This window comes from Ipomoea nil, unplaced genomic scaffold, assembly GCF_001879475.1.
Source record: "Ipomoea nil cultivar Tokyo-kokei standard unplaced genomic scaffold, Asagao_1.1 scaffold2922, whole genome shotgun sequence".
NCBI classification, from domain to species: Eukaryota; Viridiplantae; Streptophyta; class Magnoliopsida; order Solanales; family Convolvulaceae; genus Ipomoea; species Ipomoea nil.
This window is the reverse complement of record NW_017619350.1, coordinates 996,955-1,021,977: the sequence shown is the minus strand read 5'-3', so window position 1 is coordinate 1,021,977 and position 25,023 is coordinate 996,955. Positions and strand designations below refer to the sequence as shown.

At 38.2% G+C, this 25,023-nt stretch overlaps 7 protein-coding genes across 7 annotated transcripts; 3 read left to right on the top strand and 4 right to left on the bottom strand.

Annotated features, from left to right (window-relative positions):
• Window positions 1-1,336: 1,336 nt before the first annotated feature.
• LOC109161331 (probable carboxylesterase 12) lies at window positions 1,337-2,606 on the bottom strand. The gene has a single exon (XM_019309675.1). It carries the CDS (start codon window positions 2,439-2,441, stop codon window positions 1,476-1,478), a length of 966 nt encoding a protein of 321 aa, XP_019165220.1. The 5' UTR covers window positions 2,442-2,606; the 3' UTR covers window positions 1,337-1,475.
• Window positions 2,607-3,814: 1,208 nt separating this feature from the next.
• LOC109161334 (2-hydroxyisoflavanone dehydratase-like) lies at window positions 3,815-4,868 on the bottom strand. The gene has a single exon (XM_019309679.1). The coding sequence runs from the start codon at window positions 4,759-4,761 to the stop codon at window positions 3,832-3,834; it is 930 nt and encodes a 309-aa protein (XP_019165224.1). The 5' UTR covers window positions 4,762-4,868; the 3' UTR covers window positions 3,815-3,831.
• A 2,115-nt stretch (window positions 4,869-6,983) lies between these two features.
• LOC109161333 (2-hydroxyisoflavanone dehydratase-like) lies at window positions 6,984-8,083 on the bottom strand. Its single transcript, XM_019309678.1, has one exon. It carries the CDS (start codon window positions 7,934-7,936, stop codon window positions 7,007-7,009), a length of 930 nt encoding a protein of 309 aa, XP_019165223.1. The 5' UTR covers window positions 7,937-8,083; the 3' UTR covers window positions 6,984-7,006.
• Window positions 8,084-9,796: 1,713 nt separating this feature from the next.
• On the top strand, window positions 9,797-12,836 carry LOC109161329. Its single transcript, XM_019309673.1, has 6 exons — window positions 9,797-10,315; window positions 10,620-10,861; window positions 10,937-11,195; window positions 11,785-11,964; window positions 12,046-12,201; window positions 12,299-12,836. The coding sequence occupies exons 1-6, from the start codon at window positions 10,286-10,288 to the stop codon at window positions 12,470-12,472; spliced, it is 1,041 nt and encodes a 346-aa protein (XP_019165218.1). The 5' UTR covers window positions 9,797-10,285; the 3' UTR covers window positions 12,473-12,836.
• Window positions 12,837-14,215: 1,379 nt separating this feature from the next.
• On the top strand, window positions 14,216-15,456 carry LOC109161332. The gene has a single exon (XM_019309676.1). The coding sequence runs from the start codon at window positions 14,433-14,435 to the stop codon at window positions 15,393-15,395; it is 963 nt and encodes a 320-aa protein (XP_019165221.1). The 5' UTR covers window positions 14,216-14,432; the 3' UTR covers window positions 15,396-15,456.
• Window positions 15,457-18,172: 2,716 nt separating this feature from the next.
• LOC109161486 (putative nuclease HARBI1) lies at window positions 18,173-19,970 on the top strand. Its single transcript, XM_019309900.1, has one exon. It carries the CDS (start codon window positions 18,313-18,315, stop codon window positions 19,642-19,644), a length of 1,332 nt encoding a protein of 443 aa, XP_019165445.1. The 5' UTR covers window positions 18,173-18,312; the 3' UTR covers window positions 19,645-19,970.
• Window positions 19,971-20,150: 180 nt separating this feature from the next.
• On the bottom strand, window positions 20,151-24,766 carry LOC109161485 (CDPK-related kinase 5-like). Its single transcript, XM_019309899.1, has 11 exons — window positions 24,015-24,766; window positions 22,796-22,926; window positions 22,612-22,653; window positions 22,419-22,527; window positions 22,239-22,317; window positions 21,826-22,122; window positions 21,645-21,757; window positions 21,437-21,544; window positions 21,291-21,353; window positions 21,043-21,210; window positions 20,151-20,739 (listed from the first exon to the last, which is right to left on the bottom strand). Exons 1-11 carry the CDS (start codon window positions 24,528-24,530, stop codon window positions 20,599-20,601), a joined length of 1,767 nt encoding a protein of 588 aa, XP_019165444.1. The 5' UTR covers window positions 24,531-24,766; the 3' UTR covers window positions 20,151-20,598.
• Between the last annotated feature and the right edge of the window lie 257 nt (window positions 24,767-25,023).

Here is a 25,023-nt window from a genome sequence, read left to right as displayed (position 1 = left end):
CTAACTCTATTACATAATTTATCAGCCTACTGAAGCACAAAGATCTATTACAATGTAATATTTGTTCATAGATATTTTCTCAACCGACTAAAGCGCAAAAAAGGGCCACAACTATGGAGACCTCTCTTTTTCAAAATCATAGTTATATCGCTCGATCATAGATACTTTCTCAACCTACTGAAGCGCAAAGAGAGCCACAACTATAAAGACCTCTCATTTTCAAAACCAAAATCGCTCGACCACAAGACCTTTGACTAATTATATGATACTTAAATCAAGACCATAATATTTTTCAGAAATTAAATTAAATTACAATTTTATAGATCTATCCACGTGTCTAGCCGTCGAACACTATAACATCACGACCAAAATTTTCGTTAAAAACGGGAAAGCGTATCCAAACCCCTTAAATTGCTTGTCAATACCATATATGATTTTTTAACTTGGAAGAAAGAAATTGGTTTTGTCGTCAATATAGATTTTTAGTAGCACAGCGTCATATCCTATCAAAGTCTGCGGCTCTGCGCCCCGTGTCCGGTCCATTGGGCTTTAATTTTCGGGCATTTAGAGTTCAGAAGCGAATAATGGGCCTAACAATTGACTTTTATGAAAACTGAAATCAGAGCATGTATAGGTCCAGCTGAATATTTTCCATATTTCTATGAGAGAATTTTAAAGGTTTTGTGACTTTTAAAATGTAAATGGATACCAAAAGAGGTTGATCCAGATATTTGAGTCACGTTAAATATGAGACACATGATTCAACACCACTCTTAAGAAATGATAGCGATGTAATAGAGAGCTAATGAAATCAAAGGTTGTATTTATAGGTCCAAATTTGTAATTGAACCCGAAGATTCTGATAAGTTCGAGAAATATACAAAGATTTTAGAAATCATATCTCAACGCAGGGGCCAAATTATATTATAAATCGGTGTCTATTTTGCAAATTTTGGATCAAAAATAATATTCAATTTTTTACATACAGTTACTATATTCTGTAACTACATAAAGTAATTAAACAAATCAAAGTCAAATAACATAGTAATTGTAGGCTCTTTTTGACATAACTTATTTAAGAATTTATAGATTATTTTAAGCTACTAATAAGCTAGCTAAGTACATTGTACTTAAATGACATGTAATGACCTCTCTTATGTGCTATGAGAGATCATGAGCAAAAAATAATTTTACCAAGTACTTTTAAAGCATAATTAACTAATTTAACAGTTCAATTGTTATCTGCTTTTCAGTTAGGTTTATATCAAACATAAACGTAGAACCGTAGGCACATAACATAATAATGCATAATTCAAACCTGTCGTAGCATATGTCATCACTCCGATTTTAACACGTGTCATCACATTGACAAATCTATCGTTACATACTTACATGGCAAACATATATGCATCGTTCAAAACGGTCGTAACACGTGTCATGCATCGCTTTTAAGACTCAGGAAACTAACGATGTGATTATACATTGTTGATGAAAGAGGCCAACTTCTTCACCATGGCCATGGCATTATGACTTGAAGGATTAATCAAATTGAAAACATGATCTTCCCCTTTAGCTTCCACCACCTCAATATACCCATCCCACCCCTTCTTCCGCAGCACCTCTTTGTAATGCCAACCTCTATTCCTTAACGGATCCTTCTCGCCAACGTAAACCAGCACCCTCTTGCACCCGACCCTAGCAAGGTCCGGGTCCGCTGCAGGGTTAATTAACGGGTCATCGAGCCCCGTCGTGCCCGGGTTCACGAACTTCCATAGATTCTCAAGAAGAGAGCTTACGTACACATTGTCACCTTCGTTACCAATCGGGTCCTTTCCCCAGAAAAATGGACAGTTTAGATAAATCCCTTCAAGATTGATACCGTCGGGATTCTCTAACCCGACCCGCATGGCCATGTTGTGTGCTATGTTGCCGCCGGCGCTGTCGCCGCCGAAGAACGCCCGGGAAAAGTCGGCGTAGTCATTTAGCCACGGCTCCTGACCTCCGCCGCGGGAATGAGACGCCACCCACTTGAGAGCTAACCAAGAATCATCATACGCCGCGGGGAGCGGATGCTCCGGGGCTAGGCGATAGTTAACGGAAACGATGACGAAGTTGGCTTCGGCGGCGACCAAGTTGAGATGCTTTTGGTAGGTTGGAGAGAAGGCCGACTCAATCACGAACCCGCCACCGTGAAAGTAGACGAGAAGCGGCAGCTTTTTCCGTCCATCTGTACCGGCAGTTTTGGGGAGATAGAGCCTCGCAGAAATGTTCAGCTCCGGCGAGATAACCACGTCTTTGCTCTGAACTCCGGTTTCGGCGTCTAACCCAGCCGGGACGACATCTTTTCCGGCCAACCTCTCAACTTTTCCGTCGGTGTAAACTCTCATTATTGAAAAATCATAGAGCACATCGACGGAGTTTGCATTTGCGAGTGCAGCCATTGTTACTCTGATTTGTTTGCGGTGTTGAAGCCAATTATTGATACAACGCCGCTTGTATTGTACGCCACGTAAACAGCTTGGGCTTCTAGCTCGTGCCACGTAAAGCTTGGCTTTTGTAGTTGCATGCGATATATAGAGAGCGACGTAGATTTTAATGACCAAAGTGCTTTTTTTTTTTTTTTAATATTAAGTATCCAACTTTACTTTAAATATCATGTTTAAGAGCCATTAAAAAATGAAAGATAAATAACAAATGGTCCTGCCAATTTCCAAATTTTCACCCATACAAGATTCTTTATCTATTCTAATGGGTAAAGGTCTCCCACCAACTCTAATGACCATAGTGCATTTATTCCTTTATGGTGGAACCAATTGACTAATAAACTGTAACGTGATAAAAACGTAGTGAAGTGGCGGCCATTTTCAGCAAAAGATCGCTATAAAACTGTGAGATGTCATTGCTTAGATCACATAATAAAGGTATGAATTCAAACACTTACAACCACGTACACCCAGCCAACAAAAAAAATAAAAATAAAAATAAAAAAAAATAAAAATAAAAATAATAAAGGTATGAATTCAAACACTTACAACCACGTACACCCAGCCAACAAAAAAAATAAAAATAAAAATAAAAATAAAAATAAAATAAAATAAAAATAAAAAATAAAAACATTTTTTGTGCATTCTTTTGATACATGGTGCAAAAACATTAGAGAAACATGTAGTTTGTGTTGCATTATTGAACACATTGTGGTGCATATTTTTATACATAGTGGTGTGTTTATACTATCTGAATTGTGCTTTTAGACATTGGGTGATGCATTCTTGTAGTTGATTGGCTGTGGTGCATTATTAAACACTTTGTGGTGCATATTTTGATATATGGCAGTGTATTTATACTAGCTGAGTTGTGTTTTAGACATACGTTGTGTTGTGCATTCTAGTAGTTGATTGGTTATGGTGCATTATTGAACACTATGTAGTGCATATTTTGATACGTGGTGGTGCGTCTATAGTAGTTGAGTTGTGTTTTTAGACATTGGATGGTGCATTATAGTAGTTGATTTGTTGTGGTACATTATTGAACATTTTTCTAACTAAAAATTTAATATTTTCCTAACATTAATAAATTATATTTTTTCTGTTCCATTAATTTTTTGAAAATATCTTCTTACTAAAAATTTTAAAAAATATTTTTTTTTAGTTAAACATCTATTTTTTCATTGACCAAAATATATATTTTCTTTTAACTTTATTTTCATTAAATACTCAAACACGTACGTACAAATTCAAAAAATGATTTAGAGTAATCATTTTTTGAGTTTACAAACACACATCAAACAACAAGAAGTAGGAAATAACAACTTGAAGACAGGAGGATGAAACTTTAGGTGCTGCTCAGGAAAGACACGATACGGTTTATCAATAAACCCGCCTGCTCGCATGTCGGATTCCACAAATGAAAAACGTGTTCTTCGCCATCGGAATCCACGAGCTCCAGTTGGCCACCCCAGTCACTGTTCTTCAGTGCCTCATAATACATCAATCCTCTGTCTCTGATGAAATCCTTCTCCGCAATACACACCATAATTTTCGAGCAGCCAAGGTGCGAGAGAAGACCCGGAATGGCAGCCGGATTCCCCTTCGGGTCACCGGAGGCCGGGCGGTCAGGATAAACAAAATCCCAGATCCTATCGACATCGGTGCTGCCTACGAAATACGGGTGGGTCAAAATCATCCCCACGGGTTTTAGACAATCTCGAGAACTGTCCTCGCCTGTCTTCACCATCATGTAGTGTGCAATGTTGCCTCCGGCGCTATCGCCGGCCAAGAAAACCCGGGAGAGATCGGCGTGAGTTTTCAGCCACGGGTCGGATCCTTGTCCGCCGTCATTACCGTGCGACGCGACCCACTGCATAACCGCCCAGGAATCGTCGTAACACGCCGGGAGTTTGTACTCCGGTGCCAGCCTGTAATCGACTGAAACAGTTACGACGTTGGCTTTGGCCGTCACGGAGTGGAGAAACGTGTCGTAAGAAGCGGAGGAGGCGGACTCGAGGGTGAAGGCGCCGCCGTGGAAGTAGACTAGAACGGGGAATTTCTGGGCGCCGCCGGTGACCTTGGGAAGGTACATTCGGACCCAGACGTTGTTTTCTGGTACAATGACGACGTCTTTGGATTGAACGCCGGTTTCTGGGTTGTCGGTCGGAGGGACAGGAACATATTTGTGAAACCTCTCGATGTGGCCATCCTCGTAGACGCGAAATCTGGGGTAGAAATCGTGAACTACTTTAGTTGAGGCTGGAGGTGAAGCCATGATAGATTTTTAGGCTGAGGGCTGATTGAAGGAAGATGGCAGGCTGTGTTTAAGCTTGATGGGAGAGTACGTAGTAGTGGGATTTATGGGTGAAGATTGGAATGATGAAACTGTGATTTCATTGCTTAGATCACATAAGTGGACATTATGCATAATCTTTTTTTTTTTTTTTTTTTGACTAAAAACAGAGCAAACAGATATTCTTATGTTTCAGTCAACAGCAGCCGTATTGTTTTTATGTTTCAGTCAACAGCAGCCGTTTGTTTATTTATAATTTGATAATTTGCTAATAATTTATATAATTAATTTCATTTTTTGTCATAGGTTTATATGTGGTAATTCATTTTTAGTTTTTTTTTTTTTTTTTTTTTTTTTTTTTTTACAAAATATTCACTTTTGGTCTTAGTATTACAATGACATGACCACATTTTTTGTCATATATCAACAAAATATAATTTCTTTAAATACAATTACATTTAATTTTTCAATCATAGATTTTTCAAAAAAAATAAACATAAGTAATGTAGAGGGTCAACCTACTTTCAATGTTGCAAAAATCTCACATAGGCACCGATTAATCGACGCCTAGGCGCTAGGCGTTGGCAGGCCGTCTAACGTATCACAATAATCGGTGGTCTAGGCGACCGACTAGGCCGTCTAGGCGCTGACCGCCTAGGCCTCCCAAGGGCTGACTAGACCGTACCGCTTAGTGTTCCGATTAGCTATAGTTCTTTTCTTTTTTTAAATGATTATTTCATTTAAAATGACATCGTTTTGAGCAAAATAACTCTAAATTATTCAAACTCTAGATGTTTTGTAGGTTAATATTTATTATTTTAGTATTTACTATTAAAATATTAAATAATTTATAATTATCAAGTTTTAAAAATTTAAAAATTTTAAACAAATTTTTTAAAAATAAAAAATAAAATAAATAATACACATGCGCCTAGGCGCCCCTGAGCACCCGAGAAACGCCTAATGATTTTTCAACCATGCCTACTTTATAAAAAAAAAATCAAAATGTTCTTGCATTTAACAACATTTCAATGACTTTGTTGGCGGAAGACCAAAAATGATCATACCACAATAATACGATGACCAAATGAAGACATTCTGATAAATAAAAGGATTAAAAGTGATCAGTCACCTATAAATTTAAAACCAAAAATAAAATTAACTATAATTTATATTTTCTCAATTTTGTTTAGGTGTCAAGATAAATTACAATTATTACTTGAAATATGCACAAGACACTCTATCTATCAAAATGTGCATGAGAAAGTCTAACTAGTAAATGACAAAAAGAATTTGAATATATGAATACAAATTAAAACTGAGATTAGAGGTCTAGAAGTATTTTCATAATAAAACTTTGTATCAATTCATTCCGTCGTCCATAAAGTTTGATCGGTCCTTGACTACTTTGTCAACATTGTTGGCTGCAGAAGCATAAACATAGCACATGTTGAATCATTCATTTTTGAGAATTTCTAGACAGTATACATCCAATGAAAAAAAAAAAATTAATAGGTTAGTAATTACCAAGTAGATATATATGTCATTTGTGATTTGATGGGAAGCATGTAAATTGCGACTTAATTTGGATGTGTTTGGTCACACTAATACATATTTTGGTAATTGATCAAGGTCAAAAATACAAAAAGATTGAGTTAGAAGCATCCAACATGACCAAATGATCCAAAATAGCAATAAAATGGATAAAGGTTGAGTTTTGGAGTGATAGGTATAGATGTTTAATATATACATCATCATTTAAAAAAAAAATCTCCAAATACTTTTTAAAATATTTGAAGCATAGTATGTATGGTTTGTATCGGGTATTATGACAAAATGAATATTTTTTTCAAAATTACAATGTTACCATTCGAGTTAACCAGCCTAGCTCGCAAACTCGTGTTGGGTGGGTAAAGATTACTTGAACCGCGAGCTAATTCGCAAAAACTCGTCAAAAATTAAGCATACAGTAGGATTGGTCAGCCCGTTTTAACAATACTAAGTCGTGCAATCAATAATTATAATTAAATAATTGTTTAATAAAAATCACCAAATTTGATATATAATCATTCATATAAAATATTATCTTATTTATCACTGATAATAACTTTAGGAAATAACAACTATTTTTTTTTTTTTTTTGATAAAAGGAAATAACAACTTTTTTTTTTTTTTTTTTTTGAAAATAAGGAAATAACAACTTGAATACAGGAGGATGAAAATTAATTTAGGTGCTGCTCAGGAAAGACACGACACGGTTCATCAATAAATCCGCCTGCTCGCATGTCGGATTCAGCAAATGAAAAACGTGTTCTTCGCCATCGGTATCCACGAGCTCCAGTTGGCCGCCCCACCCACTGTTCTTCAGTGCCTCATAATACTTCAATCCTCTTTTTCTGATGAAATCCTTCTCCGCAATACACACCAGAATTTTCGAGCAGCCAAGCTGCGAGAGAAGACCCGGAATGGCCGCTGGGTTCCCCTTCGGGTCACCGGAGGCCGGGCAGTCAGGATAAACAAAATCCCAGAGCTTATCGGGTTCGCCGCTGATTCCGAAATACGGGTGGGCCAAAATCATCCCCACGGGTTTTAGACAATCTTGAGATGTTTCCTCGCCTGCCTTCACCATCATGTAGTGTGCGATGTTGGCTCCGGCGCTATCGCCGGCCAAGAAAACCCGGGAGAGATCGGCGTGATTTTTCAGCCACGGGTCGGATCCTTGTCCGCCGTCCTTACCATGCGACGCGACCCACTGCATAACCGCCCAGGAATCGTCGTAACACGCCGGGAGTTTGTGCTCCGGCGCCAGCCTGTACTCGACTGAAACGGTTACGACGTTGGCTTTGGCCGTCACGGAGTGGAGATACCTGTCGTAGGTGGCGGAGGAGGCGGACTCAATGGCGAAGGCGCCGCCGTGGATGTAGACTAGAACGGGGAATTTCTGGGCGCCGTCGGTGACCTTGGGAAGGTACAGGCGGGCCCAGACGTTGTTTTCTGGTACAATCACGACGTCTTTGGATTGAACGCCGGTTTCTGGGTTGTCGGTCGGAGGGACAGAAACATAGTTGTGAAACCTCTCGACGCGGCCGTCCTCGTAGACGCGAAGAATGGGGAAGAAATCGTGAACTACTTTAGTTGAGGCCGGAGGAGAAGCCATGATAAGATTTTTAGGCTGTGGGTTGACTGAAGAATGAAGATATGGCTGAGTTTAAGGTCGATTAAAGAATACGTAGTAGTTGGATTTATAATTGATTTTGGGCGGTTGAACCGCTGTCGACTTTGATAAATTGCCTGAATTTTACCATCTCGTGGGACCCGGGTCTGATAGGGCAATTAATGAAATTTATTATTCCATCGTTTTTGACAAATTGCGCTTACTCCGCGAGTACAATCATGCAAAATTATTAGTGTACCGCAGTTAAAATAAATTTATAATATACTAAAATGAATTCTAGCCTAAGACGTAACGAACTCCTACAAAGTAAATTTGATTGTTTTGATGTGAATTAATTAATCGATTAAAATATATCTTGAGATACTTTAAGACCTATTTTGAGGCATCTGCTTTAGTAAGCTGGAATCATTATACCATAGTCCATTTTATAGAGTGAATCATTGACATAAGTTATATTTTTAATATACTAAATATTTATTTTTTAAATATATATTATTTAAATAATGAAAGTTAATTAAATTATGATCAATCAATACACAAATAATATACATTCATATTATATATATATATATATATATATATATATATATATATAACATTTATTCATAATTCACATTGCAACATTGCAATGTAGACCATTATTCACATTATAATTTATCAGTAAACTGGCCAAGTGCGAAATCAATGATCAATCCTCAAGTGATTAATTGGGTCATAATAAAATGAGTAAATATAATCCAAAATGTACAATCAAGGCCGACCCACTAACAAAGAGCCCAAGTTGTTAGGTGCGACAAATTATATCGTGCACCAAGACCCACAATGCATTGTGCGTTCTGACATAAAACAATGTTGTTTTATAAGTCGGGGGAGGTGACGCGACAAATACCGTTCTGTCCATCCAATTCCGTTATTTGTTTTTTGTTAAGAGTTTGTGTATTATATTAAAAGTTTATGTGTATTATGTATTATGTTAGATTATGTGTATTATGTTAGGGTTTTGTAATTGTGAATATAAAGTTCTTTAATTGTGAATATAGAGTTATGCAATTCTGAATTTTTTTTTCACACGGTTGCACAACATAACGCTCCGTAATGTGGACCCTAGGCCATGGCATAACTGTCCAGGAATGAAAGCATAGGCCAAGCATGATCAATTGTTATGCCATAGACTCAGTCCACCTTGCAAGGTGGATCCATGTCCAAAACGACGCAGTTTGCGCGTGTGAAAATAACGGTGCTGTTAGTGGCACCATTTCCTTAGCAAATGTTTTTTAATATATATAATTAATGAAAACAACTCAGCGAGTGAATATTCAGTTATGTAATTGTGAATATAGAGTTCTTTAATTGTGAATATAGACTTATGTAATTGTAAATATAGACTTCAAAAATTGTGTATATAGAGTTCTGCAATTGTGAATATTGAGTTCTGTAATTTTGTATATTGAGATCTAAAATTATGAATATTCAGTTCTAAAATTGTGAATATAAAGTTTTAAAATTGTAAATATAGAGTTTAAAAATTATGAATATTGATGAACGAATTCTGAAGGCAAACAACAAATTAATGGCAAAAAATGAAACAATTTTTTTAATAAAAAATTCAAACAGCCTCATTTTGAAGCAAAACGATATCGTTTTAGACCAAGTCCACATCATAATTTGCCAAGCACGATCCCCTCGACAAAATTAATTGTCAGCGCAACGTGAGGCCCAATACTTATTGAAGTTCCGTATGTTACCTATAAAATTATTAAATACTCCACTTGTTAATGATTGACCCTAATGGCAGAAATCATTGCTGTCGATAACGATGTCGTTCCGTATTTCTTTTCTGGATCCGAATCCGACCAACCTGGAGTCCCACTGTCTCCTGTTCTATGCCTTTGCAGCTCTCCAGTTCCAAATCCTCCTTCACATTCTTGTAGATATACTTTTGTTGATGCCCAGATTCAAGGTTGAAATGAACAGAAGGAATCAATAGTAATAATCCAAGTGAGAATAGTTGATGTTGTCCCCAATCCAGCTCTTATCCACAATCGTCTAAGAAGCTGTTCGAGAAGGTCTCCATAGGAACAGGGAAAGAGGAAAGCGTGATAACGTTCGAATGCAGGAATAGGTCTCATCATCATTTTGTTTTTCGTCCTCTTCGCTAAAGCATCATCTACTTCTCTCTCCTCATATACATACAACTGGCTCTGTGTGTCTGTATGCATGTGTGCAGAACGGGCAAATGAATAAAGCTAGAAAGAAAAGGGCAAAGAACACTTGAGAATCTGAGCTCCCAAATGTCTTTTGCTTGCCTTCCTTTTTAAGAGAACACTTCCAATGGCTGAAGATCTTTGTTTCTTCTCGAAGGTGCGTGCTTCTAATCCTCTTTCTCACCGGAATTTTTAGCTAAATATATATTGATATTTTGCTTCAAAAGTTTTATCTTTTACTCTTCTTTCGGTGTATTCGATCTTGGCATCGCTATAAAAGTTAAGCTTCAAATATATTTAGCTAAATGTTAGGTCTTTTTCGATGTTTCAGTTTATGGTGTTCTCAATGAGCTTAATCAAGATGCATTTGGGGATTTTGGGGTCTTTGGTTGTGGAAAACTCTATCTTGATTTGATGTGCCTAAGTTCTGCTTTATAATATTATTATTATGTCCATTTCAGGATGTATTGATCATAAAGCCTTCAAAGAAATCTCCACTGTTATTGAGAATGGTGGTCTTATTTGTTGCAATGCTATGTGGAGTCTATATATGCTCAATCTGTCTTAAGCAAATTGGTAGCCACACCAATATACAAGTAATAAAGATTCCTCCTATTGTTGCGGAGAATGTATGTGAACCGCCTCATATCGAACCATCAGAGCGACCTTACCTGCACTTCCCCAAGCCAAAGACTTTTAGCCGGTAAGTTGTTGATTGTTCCAACGTTGTAGATTGCTATTCGATGCTAACGTTGCTGATGTTTTTTGACATGTGTAGTGCCGAGTGTGCTTGCAATCCAGTACGGTATTTTGCAATTTTGTCGACACAGAGGTCTGGTAGTGGATGGTTCGAGACATTGTTAAACAATCACACGAATATCAGCTCCAATGGGGAGATTTTTTCTGTCAAAGTTCGGAGGAGTAACATATCAACTATTGTGGACACTTTGGACAACATCTATAATCTAGACTGGTTTACTAGTGCTTCCAAGAATGAGTGTACAGCTGCAGTTGGGCTGAAATGGATGCTTAATCAGGTAAGGGCGTAAGGCCTCCCCGAAGTATTTTAACTAGCTCATCTTTATTGGTTTAAATGCTTGTATTTAACCCGTATAACCTTAAATAGTCTACTCCCTACATCAAGATTATCAAATGACACTCTTACAGCCCTCCCCTTTTAAACTTTTAGTATTAAGAAGTTTCCTAGATTCATGCTGTGCTTCTGTTCTGAATTGAAATCTCTGCAAAGTTCAAATTTTCTATAGTTTTGCGATGTTAAGATAGTTTTGTGATACCTGAATAAGAGCCGGGGAGCATGGAGCTTAATGAAATACCACCTTCTTATTATGGTTCTATCAATATAAACGAAGGAACAATTATATTGTTCATATGGCGATTTCTGTAAGCTGTTGGAACTTTTTTGTGGAAGGAGTGAGGCTATTAGTACTGAGGATTCTCCATTTTCAATGAAATAACTTTAAAGTTTTCTTTTTTCCTTGTTTGAAATGTGTAGAATGATATAGGGATTATAGGCAATGCCCTTCGAAACCAGCATCTCCTCAGTGACCTTTTTTCCCCTACTTGCGTCTTTCTACTGCCTTAAAACATTTCTTGATTTCATTGCAGGGTCTACTTCAGAATCATGAGGAAATTGTTGAATACTTTAAAAGGAAAGGAGTTTCGGCAATTTTTCTCTTCAGAAGAAATCTTTTGCGTAGAATGGTTTCAATACTTGCAAACTCCTATGATCAAAATGCAAAGCCACTAAATGGAACTCACAAATCTCACGTGCATTCTCCTCGAGAGGTCATTCTCTCTGTCTCTCTCTCTCTCTCTCACACACACACACACAATTCCCGACTCCTAAACATGGTAATACTGTTCCAGGCTGAAATACTTTCTAGATACAAACCAGTGATAAACACAGCATTGCTGATTCCAAGCCTAAGGCAAGCGGAGGAGTTGGTGACAAAAGGCTTGGAGTCCTTCAAAAGTACTAGGCATATCATCCTTTACTACGAGGACATAATACAAAACCGAACTGTAAGATGCCTAAACTATTTACCATCACTTAATAATTTTCTTCTGCAGTTTAGATTTCTGGATTTATTGACTGTTTATCTCGCCATTCATTTCACAGAAACTCATTGATGTTCAAGATTTCCTTACAGTCCCACATAGAGAGTTACATAGTCGACAGATTAAGATACACAAAGGGCCTTTGTCTTCACAGGTTGAGAATTGGGGCGATGTCGAAAAGACCCTCGAGGGAACGCCATTTGAGAGCTTCCTACGAGCGGATCAAGAAATGTAGATGTGCAGTGCCTGTCTGTGTATATATAACACGACGTTCTGTTGATTAATCATTCTTTTTCGATCTCCCGTTACCAGAAAGCTAACAAGGTAATTCTTGTTGAGTAGATTTTCAGTCATGGCTTGTTGCCTTTAAGTTATTCCTGACAAACTGATCAATTTTGTTGTAATCTTTTTTGTTGGATATTTGAGTTGTAGGAAATATGCTACTTCTGCAACTTCTCAGTTTACTTCTAGAGAAGTTTTTTATTTATAAGGATAGGTTTCATCGTTTATTTGTTTCATTTCATGGTATGTACATAGCCCACATATTGTTTCCTAGTGCGGCTGTTTTGTACTTTTGTTGGAGACTTGTTTCCTTTGTTTCATGAAAGGGCCCAAATAAAATATAAATTTCAACAATACCAATTTGCAGCCGCTCATTGCTGACCAAATTACTAGTTCAATACTCATTTCTTCTAGATCATTTTGTTATGAGAAGTTCCAAAAACGAAACTTAAAAATGGTAGCGAAATAGGTAAATCATGATTCTTATATCAAAAATCACAATTTATAAGTTTGATTTTTGTCAATTGATAACAATTCTCTTCACATAAAATCTTTCATTTTAAACGTAATAAATTTACAAATTTACAATGTACATTTTCAAGTAGTGATTGATTACGAATTTTATATTCCTCTAATCTCCAATCACGACCATATATCTAGTCGACTAGTCTCCCATATTACAAGACAAGATTGGCGTTAGTCCTTAAGTCAATATAATCAAAAAGTATTCATCCGGAGAATTGCATTAAATTGAAGTAGGCAAAAGTCATTTTTAACGATAGATATTGGTTCACACTCAACTTCTTCTGTCCCCATTAAATCAATATAAAAGAAGTTATTTTATAAAATTTAAAAGAATTTATACTTAACCAGTTTAGTCAATAAAGAATATTAAGAATAATTAGTAGTTATGTGTGATTAAAAAAAAATAATATTTGAGTACAATTATTGCTAGAGTCGGATTCATGTATAATATTTTTTTAAAAATTACTATTATATTTTAACTCTCTTGATGTACTAACAACTAAACATACGTAGTAATCACGCTAACCATTTCAAAGAGTCATATATTTCATGATGTTGAAGCTTTATGTATGACACATTAAAGCGGGACCCTTAAGGTCGGGGTGTGGGAGGCCCTTAAGGTTGTGGTTCAGCCTTTTGAAGAATGTATGACACATTAAATGACATTTTAATAATTCCCGCCATTAGGGTAGGCATTGCGGACTTAGGTTGTTACTTGGGTTGTTCCACTAAACTTATAAACATCTGCCAAATTAGTTTCATTAGTTAGGTTAATTTGACACCTAATGTTTAATCAATATCATTTTTATTTTTGGTTATTTTACTAAAGTGACGATTCTACCCCTGATGAATGACATTAAAATTTTGTATATATCTTAATCAAGAGTTAATAAATTCTCTATCTTATGGTCTCAATATGTCGTATTTGGGAGAAGAGACCAATGTTCTAACATCAACGACAGCAGTGTGAGTATTATATTCGTATTATATTCAAAGTAGACTGATCTCTTATACACACGAGCATTTGATCATGTCTATTGAGCCATTAAGTCATTGTGATTTATATACTCCTAAATGTTCCCTAGAGCGGAAGGTGTGGGGCCATTCGGGGAGAAGGAGGAAAAGCATTTACAAAAACTACTGGTCTACCTCTGCTGCTACCATACCTCCAGACTAGATATTCATGGCGGCGGCTCACCATCCCTCTCTAGTCAAATTTTCTTCATTTCTATATTTCTCTGCTTAATATTATAACTTATAAGCACACTTTCCAGCTTGCCCAATCTGACCTGAGGACCCTTCTTCCCCACTCTCTCTATATATATACTTCCACAAACAAACAGATTTGCAGGGAGAAAAGTCATAGTTTCTTGGCTGAATTATTAGAGATGGAAACGGTGATGCCCTCGCCGCCGGTGGACTTCAACTTCGACAGCGCATGCACTACCCCCTACATCAGCGCGCCGTCTAGTCCTCCGCATTTTGGCGCCTGCTTCGCCAGCGTCCCCGCCAGCCCCACCCGCTTCCACGGCGGCGGCGCGGTTCCGTTCAGTTGGGAAGAGAAGCCAGGAGTTCCCAAGTCTAGGCGTGATTTCTACGGAGAAGACGAGGATGATGATAGTGATTTTGTTTTCGAGTTCAGCGGGCCGTTGGAGAAGGCTTATTTGTCCGCCGCTGACGAGCTCTTTGACTCCGGCAAGATCAAGCCTCTGAAACCGCCGTCGCTGCGGCCGGAACACGGCGAAAAACCTCCTAGCTCTCCTAAATATCCCAACAAAACGGTTAAGGAAGTACAACGGAGTGGAACGGGGAACGATGCCGACAAACGAGGACGAGGAAGAGAAACCCGTTCGAGTAATCCTCGGCACAAGGCAACGAGATCTCTGTCCCCACTCCGAGCCTCGGATTTAGTATTCGACCGGAAACAGACGACCGGTCAAGAAAACTCCGTTTCCTCCTCGTTCATTTCAACCATGTTGTCGGGAAGATGGAAGCTGAAGGATCTTCTGCTGTTCAGAAGCGCTTCGGAAGGTCGGGCGAGCAGTACACAGAAGATGAAGAAATACTCATCATCAGAGGTGAAGAACAAGAAGAAGAGTAAAGAAGACGTGTATTCCAGCTTTAGGTCGTCTACAATGGAGAGCGAGGGATCCGGGTCAATCTCGAGGAGGAGAGGACCGGTTTCGGCTCACGAGCTGCATTACACGATGAACCGGACGATCTCGGAGGAGCTGAGGAGGAAGACATTCTTGCCATACAAGCAAGGCCTCCTAGGTTGCTTGGGCTTCAATCCTGCGGTTCATGAAATGTCTTGTAGAGGTTTTGCTTCCGTGTCCATGCCTCGTTCCTAAATCCTAATAATATTATATTATCGAATCTCTAGTTTTCTATATGTCAAGTGTAGAGTTGTTTATATATATAAAAATCTTGTAAAATTATAATTCCTCGTCCAAGAACCTTAAAACTGGTAAATCATGCAAACATGTACGTGATGCTCGATCTCATTGCTCTGCATGCTTTACAATCCTTAATACTGTAGTTGAGCTAGGGCTGAGAATGGAAGATTCAAGAAAGAAAACATTATCTCAAAATGGCGGTCAAGATGATCACAAGTTCATTCTTGCCAACGGCTTCTCAATTGAATGCAGTTTACCTGATTCTTGTCAACACCATTTCGATAAGTTTGTGTTGTACAATTTACATTTTTTATGTGATTTAATTTGCAAGTTATTGCACATGAGTAAGGTTTACATTTTATCTTCTAAATTCATCTAGAGTCTTGAGCTCGATGTATTTGTGAGGCGAATTGAAATAGTAAATTGTTTTTATCATAAATAGTTATAAAGACTTGATTAATAATCAATGTTGTAATATTATTGTCATTGGAATTGATATTAATTAAGTGATTGCCCTTGGGAAGCCTCTGTCATATTGGACCATATAGTAGTCAAAATCACGTGGAGGACAAGCTGAGAGACCATACATGTAATACCAGCCAAGCATGATTGAGAGCGTCAATTAAAGGGCATTAGATATGGGATAACGGTTCACCATGTCAAAAGTGAAAAGCCCACCAAACCCCACAGTTGACTAACCACAACAACTATGAGATCATCCTCCCACCAAAGAAGAATAAAAAACACTAAAGCACGTGTCAATATTTGATTTTTTTTAATATATAGTTTAGTCTTTCCGAATGTAAATGTTATTGTTAAAAATAGACATCATATGTACAAGCAGAGGAAACCAAACAAGATTCCATTATGACCGTATGTGATAAAAGGGCAAACGAGTCTTTGGAATATTGGTTACGGCAAATTATTCTACATATCTAAGGTGTACCTAGTTCAAAAGATACAATTTACATAATGAATGTTCACAAATTTATAAAAAGTAAATTATGAATATTTAGTATGTAAATTGTGCTTTTAAATTCGGGTCATCCTTGTGATGTGGACTTGAGTTCATGGTATAACTATTGATTAGCAATACTTATGCTGTGCATCCGTATGCACCATGTATGGTGCATACGGATGCCAAAACGACGTCGTTTTATTAAAAAATGCGCGTCTCCCTTTTTAAAAAAATTCAGGTTCGATTCCCAGTAACAACATTATATTGTTCATTCATTCTGAAATTTTAATTCATAGATTATGGAATTATAGTTCATTGATTATGGAATTATAGTTCATCGATTCTGGAATTGTAGTTCATCGATTCTGAAATTTTAGTTCATAGATTATGAAATTTTAGTTCATTCATTCTGAAATTTTTAGTTCATAGATTAGATTCTGAAATTATAGTTCATCGATTATGGAATTATAGTTCATCGATTATGGAATTATAGTTCATCGGTTCTGGAATTTTAGTTCATATGTTGTTGCTGGGAATCGAACCTGATTTTTTTTTAAGAGGAGACGCGCGTTTTATTAAAACGACGTCGTTTTTGCATCCGTATGCACCATGCATGGTGCATACGGATGCACAACATAATTTGCCATTGATTAGTTGCCTAATTGGCTTAATAAATCCAATACAATAGCAAATTAAGTCAGTTATTTGGAGTTTGGACTGTCCAAACCTAAAAGCCTAATATGTTGGCCATGTTAAACAATATTATGGAGCAACATTAAATACAACACATTAAAGTGTCATAGTAGTATAGATATATATAGAAAATTAGAAATCTCTTAACTTGTAAATTGTAATTAACTAATTACCTAACATATAATCATTTTAAAATATACATTTTTTTTTTAGTGTACAACTCAAAATTAACTTTCACCAATTATATTATTACATTAGTAAATGCTTAACTTTGAGATTTTGTTTTAAACACTTATGATTCTCTATAAAATAGTATTTGTTATAAAATATTTCAATCATTTTCATCCCAAATTAAATACTTAACTTCGAGATCTTAGTCTCATAAACACTCAGATGATTAATACTATGTTACCCGCAGAGGCTTAACTCAATAATTCAGTAAGCAGTATTTGGACCGCAGTATGAAAATTATGCCTAAAATAGATAGATTCCTTATGCGCTGAACTATTGAGTCACCATGATTTACATCCTATATCAAGTGCATTTATATACTATAGTCTATGTAACTTATAGGTCTTTATTGTAACTTATTTGCGTACTTGATTTAGTAACCTTGAGTTAACTAACAAGCCAAAATCATTTTGGGTGTTTAATTTGGTAAATTACTGTTAGCTGATTGAGTTAGTAAGTTTGACTAGTTAATATCAGTAGATGATTATAGAAAAGTGTTTGGTAAATTAGTTGTTAGCTGATTACATATAAAATGATTTTCTCAAAAAATTGATCGAAAAATCTACTTTAAACAACTTTTAAAATTTTAATATTTTGGAGCAATAAGTTGTTACAAAAAGTTAATTAATCAAACACTCGTTTTAATTGTTAAACCAAGTCAAACAATTTATAGTGATCAAATAAGCCAAAATTGATTGATATGCTAACTATATTACCAAATAGGGTTTATTCCTACTTTGTGGCCTGAAATTGATAAGTTTTGAGACCGATTGTGTTTAGAATTAAACTTTATGGGGTGAAATGTATAAAAAGTGGGACTTTAGGGGGCACTATTGCATTTTGATAATTAGTGTACGCCGGTTATACGTCGTCGTTTTATAATCTCCAATTGCCCACCGGAGAAAGGCGCAACCGCCGTCGGGAAACCAAAACCACCCATTTCTACTTCTCTCTTCAGCCGAAAGCTAATTGGGAGCAAGGGAGAGAGAGATGGATCAGTCATTCATGCTTATGCTCTCAAATCTACTCCACCTCCATAACCACCTCGATCCCGCCACCTCCGTCCTCTCGGACTCCGCCTCCTCCGCCGCCTCCCCCTCCTCTCCTACCTCACTCCTCACCTCCACCTCCGCCGCGCCTCTTCTCTTCTTCACCATAGCTTCCGTTCTCTCCTACATCGCTTCCCACCCGCCTAAGAAGAAGCCCAAAACCTCTAATTCCAATAATCCTTCGTCCCCTTCCGCCGCGGAATTCTCCGTCGCCGCGTTCCGTGCCCTATCGACGGAGCACATATGGGCGATGGAAGCCCCTCTCCGTGACGCCCAGTGGCGATCTCTCTATGGTCTCTCTTACCCGGTGTTTACCACTGTTGTTGATAAGCTCAAACCCTACATCACTCAGTCCCAGCTCTCTCTCCCTTCTGATTACGCTGTGGCTATGGTTCTTTCTAGATTATCCCACGGCCTCTCGGCTAAAACCCTAGCTTCTCGTTACGGGCTCGAGCCTTACCTAATTTCCAAAATTACCAACATGGTCACTCGGCTCTTGGCCACTAAGCTCTACCCTGAGTTCATCAAGATCCCTGTGAGTCGCCGCCGGCTGGTGGAAACCACTCAGGGCTTTCAAGAGCTCACCTTACTGCCTAACGTTTGTGGGGCCATTGATGGAACCCCCGTGAGACTCCATCATCTCCCCTCAGACACGATTAACTCTTCCATGTACTACTGCCGCTATGGGTTCCCTTCGATTTTGCTTCAGGTTGTTGCTGACCACAAGAAAATCTTCTGGGATGTTTGTGTGAAATCTCCTGGCGGGTTTGATGACGCTACTCATTTTAGGGATAGCTTGTTGTATAATAGGTTGATTTCGGGGGACATTGTTTGGGACAAGGTGATCAATGTGAGGGGACAGCATGTTAGGCCTTACATTGTTGGAGACTGGGGTTTCCCATTGCTGTCGTTTCTGCTCACTCCGTTTTCGTGGAACAGGACTGGAACTCCTGCTCAGAATGCATTCGATGAAGCACTGATGAAGGGTAGAAAGATGGTTGAGGAAGCCATTGGTTTGTTGAAGGGAAGGTGGAAGATTCTTCAGAACTTGAATGTGGGTCTAACTCATGCACCTCAAACAATTGTTGCCTGTTGCGTTTTGCATAACTTATGCCAGATCGCGAGGGAGCCTGAGCCGGAGCTCTGGAAGGAACCAGACGAGAATGGATCATCACCACGGGTGTTAGAGAACGAGAAGTCTTTCCATTATTATGGCGAAAGCATGAGGCAGGCATTGGCTGATGAGCTGTATCAACAGCTCTCTTCCAGATAGGAGGATTTTAAACGAAGGGAGAAGGAGCAGGATCATCAGCCATGCAATGATGTAAGTGTAGATTCTCTTTGTAGTTTAAACTTATTTGCCCTGTAGCTGATATTTGCCATTCGAACAAAACTTCCATGTATTGCATTCAATTGTTTCGTCGATTCTACAACGTAAACATGATGATGAAACTATTGTTTCCCACAGGAGAAGTTTTGTTGCTTCTTTCATGTGCACTTTGAATAATTTACTTGTTATTATGTATGAATCTTGCTAGCTGCTTTTCTCTTTAAATGAGAATACATAACCCAAGTTTTAGAGGGATGTTTGTGATTCAATCCTCAAATCATATCAGCTCTTTTTTCATTTCAGTTTGAGAGTTCATACTGTCATTATCTAGAATAGCAATAAAGTGTTATCTGAAACGATCTCACACAAGACTTAATCTTTAGATGGTTTACAATTTGATGGGGCATCCTAGTAATGTTTGCAATGCTTTCATAAGGAGATAGTTGGGGGGGCAAGAGGCATTGTTGCCAACAATGTTTCAACAGTAATTCCATTGCTTCTATACATATAATCCAGATTCCAAATACAATCACAATTGAGTCCTATAGACACACCCTAGTGATTTCTACCATTAAGGAGATGCTCTGTTAACACATACCCCATCTACTAAAAGATCACAACAAACCCTCTGATTATCAATGGAAAAAGAAAAGGAGAAAAAAAATAAAGAATATAAACCATGAAAAGGGAGCTTTCAATAGATTCTACCACAGCTATTGCACACCATTGAAAACTCTCCACCCAGTGGTCACCCTGGTGGATAGATACACTATTATGTTCTAAGAATCCCGCGGTTAAGAGTAAACAATATATAATCAACTTGATCAAAACTCTGTTATCTCAACTGTGGGTGGGAGTGAGTTCATTCCTTTTTGAAGCATGCATGCTTCAACTGCTTTACTGCACTTTGACAAGTGTTCTGGTGGAGGGACCATGCAACAGTTTGACAAATCCAAGGAAACTTAGCTTTCCATCAGTATGCCTTATCCAGTCCTGGAGAACGGCGTGAACTGGCACCGAAGGACTTAGCCCAAGTTCCTGAAAATGAAATTAAGCATCTATTTGTTTGTTTCTCTTGCATATGGACCACGCCAAAATGGATCTAAGGAATCTTTTGTGCAAATATTTGACTTGACAGGAAGAAATGATGGACCCACACGAGCTTAGCTCAATGGTTCAATAGACAGTATTTGGGAGAAGGGACCAAGGTTCGAACTTTGGCTGTAACAGTGTAGGATTATGTCCAAAGTGGACAGATCCTTTGTGCGTACCGGAATTTGGGGTGTGGGGGGATTCAACCTTTTGGGAGAAGGAAGAAATGATGGGGAAACTTCAACTTACCGATGCTAGTTCTTCAATCATAATCGCCCTGTTTCCATCTTTCTCGAAAATTTCATATGCACAGCGAGCATGTTGCTCCCAGCGTTCGAGAGCCTCTAACTGATGGACACTAAGTGCTGCTGCACAGAATTCTTCAAATTCCATTCTTCTGTATTGAAGCGCATTTAGCTGTCACAATACAATTGAAAGGGAGTTATTCATAGTAACTTAAAACACATTGCCAACCACAAAAGGCAACTATGACCTACCGCAGCAAGAAAATCAGGTACACGCGATTCCTTCATAGCGTTCGTGGCAATTTTCATCATAGCCTGCTTAAAGGAAAATAATAAGACAAAATTTTCCTTGTTATGGAAAGAGAGAAGGATGTGGATAGGAACTAGGAAGTACATACTGTTTTAACATTATCCAATTTTATACTGCCATTTTTGTCTGGCTCCAATAAAGCAAATTGCTCCCTCAGATAGAATAGCTCATCTTCTGTTAATGTTTTAGACAATGCCTGCAAAGGTGCAAGGAAAAGCGTTTAGAATCACACGGAAATAATTTATACACTCGGGATCAATTTAGTTCTGCTAATACTTGAGTAGATCAATACGCACCCTCATTGCAGCCTTACGCAAAGATGAAGATCGCATATAGCTCTTCATGAGTTTGAACACGAGAATATCGAGGGGCACTTTCACATCACTGTGATTCCGGATCCAAGGATGACCTGAAAAACTAAAGATTATGAATGGCATAGGAAAATTCAAAACGTATTGGAGGAAAACAAAAACTTACATAACGCTTGAGCAGCTGACATTCTTTTGCGGGGATCCTTATTTAGCAGCCGCTTGACAAAGTCTTTAGCCTCTGAAGATAATGAAGGCCAAGGCCCTTCATCAAAACTGGGGTCAGTCTTTAGGACTGCTCGAAATATTCCAGATTCAGTTCGGGCCCAAAATGGACGACTACCACATAAAAGAATGTATGCTATCACGCCTACACTCCATACATCAGCCTCTGTACCATATGATCTCTGTAGAACTTCGGGTGCAACATAGTAGGCACTGCCAACAATATCATTAAGCTTTTCATCTGCAAACGATAATAAATATCAGACGTATTAGTATATTGGCCAACAGAAACGTACAACAAAGAAATAAGATTACTCAAACCCGTGCCAAAAAAAAAAAAAAAAAAAAAAAACTAACCCGGCCTGACAAAATCTGATAAACCAAAATCTATAGCTTTCAACTGCGAACTTTCATCCTTGGAAGAAAACAGAAAATTCTGACAAGAGATAAAGATACAAATAATTAAGTAGAATTAATATTTCTTCAATATTTGCATAGCAACATATGGTGCATTCAGGGGTTAACTGCAGTTTTTACCTCAGGTTTAAGATCACGGTGCACCACACCTTGTGAATGACAAAATGCAACAACATTTAATATTTGTATCATAACGGCCCTTGCATCATCTTCAGAGTATTTTCCACCCCTATCAAACAAGTTAAGCGCTTAAGAAAAGAATGAAAAAAATACATATTATGAGATCAAAGTTAAACACCGGCCAAAGTAATACCTTGCAAGTATCCTATCTAGGAGCTCTCCACCAAGGCACAACCTGAAAAATGTGTGGTGAAGATCAGATTAGTCCTTGCTGGTTAAAAACAAGCCAAGTTCTTGCCTAAACACAAAATTCTTATCATATATCTCATGATAAGAGAAAATAGAATCTGATATTAAATGGAATGCGACATTCTTACTCCATTACGATATAGACGTTGTCTTGATCTTCAAATGCTTCATAAAACCGCACAAGATTGCTATGTCCTGTCAAGGCTCGCAATATTTTTACTTCCCTCCTCACGTCCTCAATTGCAATAGCTGTTGTCATCTGGTGAGCAACAAAATTAGAGTAAGATAGGGTTCCGTTACTTTATTGAATCTTAAGCTCACCGCATATATTATTCAGTAGATAACTAGGGGATCTCTTTTCTACTCAATCTAGTTCATACTAATTCATTTTAAAATTTAAAGTGGTGCAATTTGCAAAACAAAATCACCACCCTGAAATTCCAAATCCTCCTCGAGGAAACCATTGCCTGCCAGTAGGCAATTCAAGCAAAGAAGAGGTCTTTCAAGTTTAATCTATCAAGTCAAGCCAGCAAGCTACTTCTCTTTATGCATGAAAAGCAGCTTCAAAATGCATTTGGCTCCAACTTTGGAGGCCACTCACAAATTACTCGATGATCTCCTTCATATATTTTAGTTTTTTATAGGCAAAATCTCATTTTGAATTTTCATGCCCCATTTCCACTGCACCAATCAATTTTCAACTAGCACTATATTATAACAAGGAAAAGTTGCATTTTTAGTCCTCTAGTGGTACAAACTTAGTCTCTGAATTATATGCGTGACTATCTTTCAACCCCTAAATTATGCATGGAGGAGCAATTTTAGTACTTAAAAGGACCAAATCAGCCACTTTATTAAGTGACAAATTGGTGGTAAAAATAGTCACGAGGGACTAAATTCACCCCTATAACTCATGAACTAAGTTTGTACCACGGACATAAATGAAGTACCAAAAATGCAATTTTTCCTTGTAATGATCAATCATTTTTTAAAAAATGGCAGCGTGAGTTCCTAGACCAGCTGGTGGGAATATTCAACGTTCTTTAATTCGGCAGATCCACAATAACAATGATATCATAAGAACGAATCCTAAAAGAAAAAGGAGACCGTCTTCCTTTTGATCAATCATGGTTCAATGAATCAAACCTCCGCCCGCCAACCCAAAAGGAAAATTCAAACGGGGTATTAGACAATTCAAGCCAGAAGATTAAAATGAGATAACTTTCTAATCTCTAGAGCTTCAAAGAATTAAATCAATGATTATATGAGAACTAAACTGTACGCAATTCTGTAAGAATAGTTTCGAGCTTTCATATATACAGAGATTTTGAGTATGAAGAGAGAGACCTTGGACTTAGGGATGACCTTCACAGCGACTCGTTGACCCTTAAGTTCACCCTTTTTACCCGTAGCAGAGGAAGTATAACCAAAATGCCCTCGCCCAACTTCCTCCCCGATCTCGTACCGACTAGTAAACTGTTTTGAGAATCCAAAACTCTTGTCCAAATCCGCTCCTTCCGCCTCCTCGCCCTCGGGGATCGCCGCCGCGTTCGGCTTCACACTCCCATGCCGCCGCAAAAGCAACGACTTAATATGCTTCGCCGGCGACGGCGGCGGGAAAGGCCGCTTGAACAACCTCCCGGGCGTAGAGCCAGCGCTCTTCGCGGTCTTCGCCGGAGATTTCTTAGAAAATAAATAGTGCGCGGGGCTGGGACTGTAGAACGGAAAGAAGGGAGACTTCTTCCCCGCGTCGGCAGCTGCGGCGGCGTTGTTGGCAGGAGTTTCGGGAACTTGCGGCGCTTCTAGGGTTTCGCGGAGTGTATAAGGATTGGGCTTGTTAGATTTTGAGGTGCAAGCTCCCATGGCGAAAACTTGTAAAATCCTAAGCAAAAAAAAAAGCTTCACACTTTCATTTCACTCTCATATTTGGCAAATTCTTCAACAATGCCTGCACGGTTATTCCAACCGATTTCAGAAAACTAAAGAAGAAGAAGAAGAAGAAGAAGAAGAAGAAGAGAGATGTGGTGGAAGAGTAATAATGGGAAAAAGAAGGGTGGAAAAAGACGAGACGGAAGCTTTTATCAGAGATGTATTGGAGATTTATATGTACACACTTTTGTTGTATGTATAGATTTATACTGTCAGACTGTGTATACGGTGGAGGTGGCGTAGATGGGTTGATGGAGACAGATCTACTACGCTGCGCCTTGCTATTCCTACGGTCACGTGTTTTCCACGTGCTTTAGCTATACCAATTTACTCCTACGATGACGAAACCGATTCCGTGTAGTCATGACTTCCCCGATCATGTGCACCTTCTTTCCCTTTTTCGCTTCTATTTTCATTTCAGTGTTTT